General features: G+C 41.9%; 1 protein-coding gene across 1 annotated transcript in view; it reads right to left on the reverse strand.

Moving 5' to 3' along the window:
• Positions 1-2,038: 2,038 nt before the first annotated feature.
• Positions 2,039-9,603, reverse strand: part of LOC308169416 (uncharacterized protein) — a gene marked incomplete at both ends in the record, with an annotated part of 13,952 nt that continues 6,387 nt past the window's right edge. Inside the window, 4 exons of the mRNA XM_080544098.1 lie at positions 2,039-2,061; positions 5,491-5,636; positions 6,228-6,250; positions 6,519-6,752. Coding sequence (XP_080400224.1) covers positions 2,039-2,061; positions 5,491-5,636; positions 6,228-6,250; positions 6,519-6,752 — 426 coding nt within the window. The remainder of the gene's footprint in view (positions 2,062-5,490; positions 5,637-6,227; positions 6,251-6,518; positions 6,753-9,603) is intronic.

Raw genomic sequence — 9,603 nt, forward strand, 5'->3', positions numbered from 1 at the left:
TATGGATTTTCAAGACTTCCGAAGCCAAAACCAGAGAGGTCGTGTCGTTTGGGGAGCCACTTACGCCTCAAGACCTCGTGTCTATCCCGTATAACCCCTGATGTGCGGTTTGAGCTGCCAAAGAACACATACATTTTAATCAGAAATGACATTACTCAGATCTACAATTACAAAAACGTTAAAAGAGACAAAAAAAGAGTTTCATTAATGATGTTGTTTTATTCTCGTAGCTACTTTATAAAAGACCACAATGTCAATATACATACGTTTTCAGGACTTACAACTTGTTTTACTCTGCTTTCAATGAATTCAACCACTTACAGAGAGTGAAGTTCAGACCCACCATGCCAAACTACTTTGAAGTATATATCAAGGATGCTGCAATTGACTTTGAGATGGAATTATTAGATGAGAAGGAGAAGGAACCCATCTGGGAGGCAGAAATACGAGCAGGTCAGAACATTGCTGGTACATGTATGCATGTTATGTTCATCCAATATTTCATATTTGAAAGCTTTGACTGATTGATGTTTTATGTTTGGCGTCCATTGTAGTTGAATACCAAGATGGTACAAGCATAGGAGGTATGTAAACATTACAGGTGAAAGGGATTCAACTTTATTGTCATGTGCAGGGCCCGCGCCCTTCTATTTCAGCATCCACATTGTTTTCAAAACGTATCCAAATTTAACCCAAAATTGACACCTCTCTTTGTCCTGTTTCTCCTCGTCAGCTGAACAGTTTGTAGATGGATACAGACCAGAGCTCATCCAAAGGGTCAACAATGTGGCTGCCATCGCAGATTATCTTCTCGCAAGAGGCATGATCTGTGGAGAAGGGAATGCAAATATCAGTGCTGCACAGACCCGTCAAGGCAAAATGAGAGTGGTGTTTGATGCTCTGGATTCAGGCGGTCCACAAGTGAAAGTTGCATTCTTCACAATACTTAAACGGGTGGAGCCCCATCTTGTCAAAGACTTGCATAACTCATGGTAAGACTTATAAAACTCATGTTCCCCTTTGTAGGGCAGAGTGGTGGTGGCCTAGTGGACAGTCAGTTGGACTGGTGATCAGAAGGTCTTGAGTTAAAATCCCACCTGGGAACACCACCACTAGTGTGCCCATGAGTAAGACACTTAGCCCTAAATTACTCCAGGCAGACTGTCCCAGTAATCCCTAATTGTAAATCGCTTTGGATAAAAGCGTCTGCTAAATGTTTACAACTGAATCTTTATCTACTGTAGGATTACACCAGTTTATGTTATGCTTCTGTTTTGTAACTTCTTAATTCCAGTGGAAGCTAAAACAATAGCCTTAGACAAAAGGTGCTACCTAGAACTCAAAAGGAATGTTTGGCTTGTCCCTGTACGTCTTTTTAGGTTCTATAGGTGCAGTACAGTACCACCCTGTTCTAAGAATGTGCATGTGTGAGAGTTAGGTTGTTATGCGCCATGTGTTTTCTATTCAACATGAATAATCCCATGTAATGGTTCATTCTACGACGCTAATTATCTCATCTCTAATGTGTTTTACCTCTTTTCTTCACTCCTAATTGCACCACAGCCACTCCTAAGCCAACGGACAATGTTGGTCAATGAGCCGGACAAGACCATAAATGGGCCCAAATTCTTCTTTAATTTGATTATTAATTTAATTATTGTTTACTTTATCTCCTTGTCATGTGTAGTATGTTATTCTGAACTATGATCTGAGCATATCCACACACAGTTTCTATGTGTTACCTGACAAATGACATCCTGATTTTGCATCTGATCATCATATTTGTAATGTTAGAAGCGCTTTAGTTTGGATCTTTTTTCCAGGCTGAAATTAGTCAAATAGGGCATAAAGCTAAAGAGGTTAACCTTAAAAGCTGTTTAATGACAAGATGTTGAGGACAAATGTTGAGAAAACTCTGGGAGACCATACAAGGGGTGATAAGGGCAAATAAGAGAAGAGATAATTTAGATATTAGTTAGCATAGTTAGTTAGTTAGCATCCCGGAACAAGGGGGGTGCAGCAGGGGTATCAACATTGTTCACTCTTGTCTCGACCTGTGAGCTGGAGGAGATGAACAGGAGACACGTCTCATGAACAAACTGCAGGACTCCTTAGCAGAGCACCTTATTATTACTCTTAAATTGATTTAATGATGTTTCACTGACAGCAACAAATACTGTAAATACATGGTAGCAGAAGACACATTGTAAATAAACAATAAAAATAGGCCTGTCTACAGTGAAACTGAACTGAATTGGTGCCAAATGTCTAAATGTATCACAATGAATATGAAAATGATATTTTATATATATATATATACAGTACAGTACAGTATATTAAACATACATTAGCTATCCTGTGTTATCCTGAATGATTTCCTTCAAGCCTGTTATCTCCTCAGTACCTGACCTCAACTCAACACATTGCAGGATCTCTGCTTCGCCGCTACGACTGGTAGTTTGGAGGCAGGCGGATGGGGACATGGAGAGAACGTTGTCATTGTAATGGATGAAACAAATGTGTCTGATGCCATTCATTATTCTGTTCCATCCATTACAATGAGCCCGTGCTCCCCCTTTCCTCCATCCACCAGCCTCCATTGGTTGATAGAGGCTACGTTCGTAAATTCACTCTGGAAATCTCATCAGCACTCATGGAATGCCTCTTGTCCAATCAAATTACTTGGTCCCTATGACGTTGAACCCAGTGTGCGCTTCGGCTTCTCTGAGTGTATTTACAAACGCAGCCAGATAGAGAGAATGAAGGGAATGCACTGATTCTCAAATACCTTAAGTTATCTCATCACTCAATAGGGAATATCGGACAAACCGGACAGTGTATTATATTCTCTCTTTTTTTTAATGGTTGAAATGGACACCAAGACTGCATGAATTATAATTTTTATTAAAATTACTACACACAAAATTGATCCATGTTTGATAATAACGTTTGCAGGCTAACGGCACCAGCATGTGCAATTCCCTGCCTTATCTCTGTATGGCCACACACTCTCAGCCAGGGCCACACCAACCAGGCTTGTCCCCTGGTTTGCCTGATTGTGTACCAGCTGAGCCATCAGAGGAGTCACTCTCAACGAGAACATGAGGTTCTCTTTCTCCATCTGTTTCTTAGGGTCAGGGTTAGGGTTAGGGTCTCTCTCCTCTTGACTGCCTCCATCCCTTTCTCCATCCCTTTCTTATGCTTTTCAAATTTCTCCTTCACCTTCCACATTCTGAGCATTTCTCACTCCACATCCTGCCTGTCTTTTGGGATTTTCATCCACTCCTTCCCCTTTTCCTGGCTCAGTTTCACTCTTTCCTCAGCCTCCATTACCAGGGTCTCTCTCCTCTTGACTGCCTCCATCTCTCATTTCTATTTGACTAACCTATTATGTACCTTTGTTCTCTACCAGTGTCCTCCCACTAACTGGAGACCCTCGTTTACATGGCTGACACCAAGCGCCCCTTCACTTCTCCAACTTGTCCTCTAATGATTTTTTTGGGCTTCATCGGATCAACGTTCTTTGCTCCCTACTACAAGTCGGTAGCCGATCAAATATTTGTAATGTTGATAATCATCAATGACACATTCGCTAGTCAATTGCTAGGCCCCAACTAACCCAGCTTGTTTTGTGAGCCTGCTAAGAATGTAAAGTAGTGTTCTAGTTAACTAGGTAGTAGTGGGGATTACTCACAGAGTCCATTGCATTGACTTGACTAGCGAGGGTGTCATTGATTTTCAACAACGTTGAAATGTATTTACATTTATTCGATGTGGACACCTCTATGGAGGAGCAGGACGTTACGTAAAAAAAGTGTTCAAAAGAATAAATATTGCAACTTTATTTTATTTAAGTCATTCATACAGTTTGTCTCATGACAAATATGCAACACTCCCGTATCAAAATCCCAAAATAAACTTAATCACATTTTAAAAATTCAAGGTACACTTTTGTAACATTGTGCAAAACCCACCTCACCCATTGCAAGACAAAAAAAAGACATAGGCCTACAATATAATTTTTATACTATACAGATAGAGAACTGTACAAAACATTCGGATGCAGATTTACCTCAAATGTTTGTCCTTTGCATGTATAGATTTTCTGCTTAGCACCTCAAATGAAACAGTTAATCACAGACATCTTCAACAAACATAACATTATAACAAGCACATCAATGTCTTTAAGTTAAACTATACATTAACCTACAAGCAGCTGTTGAAGTATTGTATAAATTAACTCCTAATACTCTTCTACCACTTCTTTTGGTTTTTAAAGTCATCTGACTACTTTAATACATAGTCATTAATTCATTCATAATAGCGGAATGCTGTCAACTCATTACATTATAGAACCGTTACAGTTCTGCCCTACGATGCAGTCTTGTCTTTCCAGACGTATCCAGGCCCAAACCAGAGACGAAGAACAAGAGGACTGCTAGGGCTTTCACACCGGCAAAGAACCGTGCCGGTTCGCGTTTGGGAGCCTCCGAACGTTGGCGCTCCATAATGTAAGGAGGTTTCCGAACGCGAACGCGAACCGGCACGGTTCTTTGCCGGTGTGAAAGCCCTATGAGTGCTGTAGGGATTGACCTGAACCCTGACAGGTTAAAGCAATGTGGTGAAGCACATCAGCATTACGTATGCTTATACCAGCTAAATGCACAGCGGTGTATTAACAACGGCGAGCCACTATGGTTTGTCCAGACATTCATATTTAGTTAAATCCCTTCTTTTATCCAGTGCACTCCAATAATGAACACCCATAGCTGGATTAGTTTAGCATTATCCTCTTCTGGGGGGGGGGGTCACACACATTTTGGACAAATACATATTTATATAGTTATTTAAGATTGGACACGCTTACTTCACGTTGCCTATACCAGAGAGTGCTCGCTCAGAAAGTATATAACAACTTTGGTCAAAAACCAAACCATTCTGTGCCCTTTCACAAAGGCATCTGAGGGATGTAAACCGCCATCACACAGGAATATATTTCCCCTCAAACATAGATGACAAATGGATATGGTTTGAGAAGTGCCCCAAAACGGCTAGATCAGTCCCTAATGTCACATCCTCAATTTGAGCGAATGCCTTCATCTTCCTCTTCTTCCTCTTCCTCATCTTCCTCACCATCACTCACCCTGTAAAGTTCATCTGCTGAATCATCTTGTCCCTCTTCCTCCTCTCCCTCACTCCTCATCTCTTCCTCTTGCGTATAATCACTTCCATCTTCATCCTCTTCATCCTCCTCTCTATCCTCCTCCTCCTCCTCCTCCTCCTCCTCCCCCTCCTCGCCATCTACTATGGGACCTAAAGGGAGACAATACATACAATCCTCCTTAATTTTATCATACTTTATTATTTGTTAAAAAAAAACTCAAAATCTGAGACAGTAGCACAGTAAAGAGAGAATTTGATCAATGAGAGTTGTGTGTGTGTGTGTGTGTGTACACAAACCCAAATTCTCCTTCCCCATGTTTAACTCACAGAGGGAGTCGATGTAGTCGATGACATGGCTGCGTGTGCTGGACAGGAAGGCATCTAGCTTGGCCTCCATGTCTTCCCCCAGTGTGTCCGTGTTGACAGGGAAAGACTCTGGGTCGCACAGAGGCCTCTTCAGCTGTCGGCGGAAGCTGAGACAAACACACAGATCCATGTTAGATATGAAATATCACAGTAAGATTTTTTTTTTTTAATTCAACATATTTCCATTGCAGCTATTCACATGCAATTTAGACTAGACATTGGTATTAACTCAATAAATCTACACAATTGTAACACTCCAATCCATAATGTCCAATCCATTATGTGCAATAAAGAGAAATGACACAGGAAAAATTTATTGAACACGCAAACTGAAAATGATTTAATACTCTTGAGTAATGGAGACTTCTGGGGAGATTGCAAAAAGGAGACCGTGGTGGTGGAGTGCATTGCCTATTGTTTTCTTTGTGACAACTGTACCACTACTTCCAGGTCTTGGTACTTGGTCCAGGTACTGGTCTAATCGACACTAGCCTGAGCATTTTCAGAATCCTATCAGGGTAAGACCCTTTAGGCAAAAGATCTAACCATTAGAAGTAGGGCTAGACTAAAGCTCCTGGACAGGGCCATTTTGCCAGGAGACACACACACACACACACACACACCATTGAATAAGTACAGTACTACACTCCACAAAAGAGACACAGATATTTCCAATAATCAGACACACAAGTACTAACCTTTTCCCAGCTGATTTGTACCCCTACAACAACAAATTAGAAAACAGAGTATTATATAACAATCAATAATTCCAGGAACCAGAACAAACATTACTGTTTTTAAAACATCACCTGAGGCTAATAGTAAGGCCTGTCATCGTGTTGCCCACTGGAGAAGACTACATTGTTGTGTTCATCCTCAATAGTTTGTTTTTCCCCTTATATACCGTGTTGCCTCAAGCTGGAATATCTTTATTCATTAATCATTCATTAAAAGCATTAATTCCTTCATTCATTCATTTACTCATTCACCTCGAGGAAACGGAAGGGGTCGTTCTCCTGTATGAGTCCCTGGAGGCCAGAGCGGACCTCCTGCAGACAGGCCTGGTCCTGGCTGATCTTAGCCACGTTACTCTGGATCTCCTGTACACACTCTCGTTCACTGCAGCGTGGGCCTTCCCGGAGCTCCGAGAGGAACGCGTCCATCTTCTCCTTCAACACCTCCCCCAGGGCAGTCAGCTGCCGGTCAGACTCCTCCAGGAACCTCTGGAATGAGAGAGGGTAAATGCAGGAGATAGGTATAGATTCAGATTCAGATTCAGATTCAGATAACGTTTATTGCCATTATGCTTGACACATATAGGAATTTGTTTTGGCATTTACAGAAGGTGCACAGTGTTTCCTCTACATGCATTTATTGGTGGCGGGCCGCCACGAATGAATTTCCTCCGCCACGAATTGATTCAGTCCACACACACAAAAAAAATAAAGTTCTCAAAAAAAAAAAAAAAATCTGAACATTTTAGCTGATTAAAATATATCTGATCCTAGATCAGCGCTATAATGGATGTTGACTAAAAGTGCACCTAAATCCACGCCCATCTCTCTCTAACCGCTGATCCAAAATCAGATTAATGACATTCAGTTGACGACATGACACAAGGGCTCCTGATTGGTCTAAATGTGAACTGTGGTATTATTGTTATTGTGTACAGGCCACCGTAGTGACATCAGGGGGGTATTCCATCAACATCGCTAAAGGGAAAATCCAGGTTTAGTCTGATAAATCTCACGAGAGTTCTTAAAAATATCCAGGCATATTCTGATAGGTCTCGCGAGAGTTATCAAAAATAAGCCAGGATTTTCCTTTAGCGACGTTGATGTAATACCCCCCAGGTCAGGTGGGCAGGTTACGACGAGACAACAAGAGACCGGTATTGTAGAGCTTACAGAGCGAGTTAAAATAAAGACACTTACATTGAAATACAGAAGGACTCACGTGTATGTTTAATAGAATAACACGACATGGTGTCAGAAGTCCTGTAAGTGAGTGTTAAGAGTTAGATCGGCCGACAAGTGTCATTTGAGCTTGTGACGGTGAGAAGGGAGAAGAAAAAATGGATGCTAATGCTAACGCGGGAGCAGCTGCAGTCCAGAGAGCTTCTTCGAAAAATTAAACGAAAACAGCGACAGATGGATGGATTTTTCAAGAAAAAAGATGTCCCAGACACTTCAAACATTGCTGAAGCTAGCAGTGGCTATGAGCGACCCGAAACTGCATGGCTGGCAGGACCAAAGAAGCTAGGTGGTGGATCAGCTAACAGCGTTTATGGCGGGGTACCACCACCACCAGCTACAACTACAACTACAGCGGGAGAGCCATCAGCATCGGCTAGCTGTGTTGGTGTATCAGCAGACATTAGCAAGTCAAAAAACTATTCTTATGTGCCGTCACTTTAGCAACGACACAGGATTGTCAAGGGGAAAAGAAGGGGAGACGATTTTTTTATTGACAACAGAATTACATGCTGGAAAAACATGCAGCTAAAATTCAGGGAACATTTGGACCTTCAGAGACACACGGGAGAAGTACGGGAAAACAGGGCTGATGTGGGTGTCATCAAAGGTAAGAGTTTGTTTTCTTTAACTCAGCTGATACTCAGCTGTTTACCGAATGCTCCATCTGACTGTGATTTTACTTCTGTAATGTGGTGGGTTGACATAATTCACGCACGGAACTATAGGTTGAGAGTATTGTTCCGTCCGCAGTTGAGTGCGTAGTACCCAAGTTGTTTAGACTGTTCTATTTACTGCTTGAGTGTGTTGTTGACAATCGTTCATGTCCTTCATTAAACGTTTAGCTTTGTCATTTGATACGCCGCCTACGACTACCATCTCTCTGCACTACAGTTAACAGTTAATCAGTAACGTTAGCCGCTTTTGTGCTCATGTAGGCCTACTTCGTATTATATTATAGCTGATGATCTTTGTGTGTGTGTATGTGACTGTCAGCCACAAGTTTATATTCTGTATATTCATTATAATTTTTTTGGCCATCCTCTAGTTTTGGCTGAAATGAGGTCGTTGTTTTGAGAAAAAAAACGGGGGGGAAAACGCGTGCGCGCGCGTTTCATGCGCGTGCACGCGAAAAAAATATCGCGCGCGCTGCGCGGCGCGGTCAGGGCTATCCGCCACCAATGTCAAAATTCCTGGAGGAAACACTGGTGCATTTATGCTTTTTTCACATATACATGAACAAAACAAGTACAAATACAAATGCAAAAACAGGCAAAAACAGGACAACACAGGACAGACAGTGCATGGGTGTGTGTGTGTGTGTGTGTGTGTGTGTGTGTGTGTAAGGGGCTCAGTCCCTGCTTTTCCAAAACAAAATATGCAATGGCTTTATTACATAAAAAGTACAGAGCTCTCTGCAATGGCAAAATGTGTGTGTAATACTAACTGTTTATTATGGTGTAATACTCTCATTAGAACGACTAGATTCAACTTGTAACCCTAGACTAGAATTCCAATTTAGCACTAACACATGCCAGCAGATCACCCTCCCCCTGGCTAGGGAGGGGATTACCTGCGGGTCGAGAGATCACCTTTGACCTAGGCCCCAGTTTAACTTACAGCCTGTCATAAACCAAGATAGTTGACCATCTGGAGAGTACGTGAGCAAGCAAGGTTCAGGGGGGGAGGAAGACACAGAGTGGAATTATAGTTACTGCTTGTCTCCAGTGATAGGCCATAGATATGTACTGGAATGTGGCCTGACTTGAGGGAGTGAGTAATAACTGCATCAATCTATTCCTCAAAGAGATGACAGGGCAACTCTGCATAAGGAGCCATTGTACGTTTTCTAACGTCACCCCAATGGCCAAGGTTGATAACAGAACGCTGTGTGAAAACCCCCGCCTGTTGCTCCGCTCTCTCCCCATGAATTGTCTCCTGAGATCAACGCTTGGGGCTTCTTTTGCTATCGCCCTGACCCTATGTTATTGCTGATGGAGAAGCCATTACTTTGCAAACTACTTTATTAAATACTCAAAAGGAACAAGTACTCAAAAGGAACTTTAAAAAAAAAAAAAATGTTCTTTGACGCATCTACCTT

This window comes from Nansenia antarctica (genome assembly GCF_963989245.1).
Source record: "Nansenia antarctica genome assembly, chromosome: 13".
NCBI lineage: Eukaryota > Metazoa > Chordata > Actinopteri > Argentiniformes > Microstomatidae > Nansenia > Nansenia antarctica.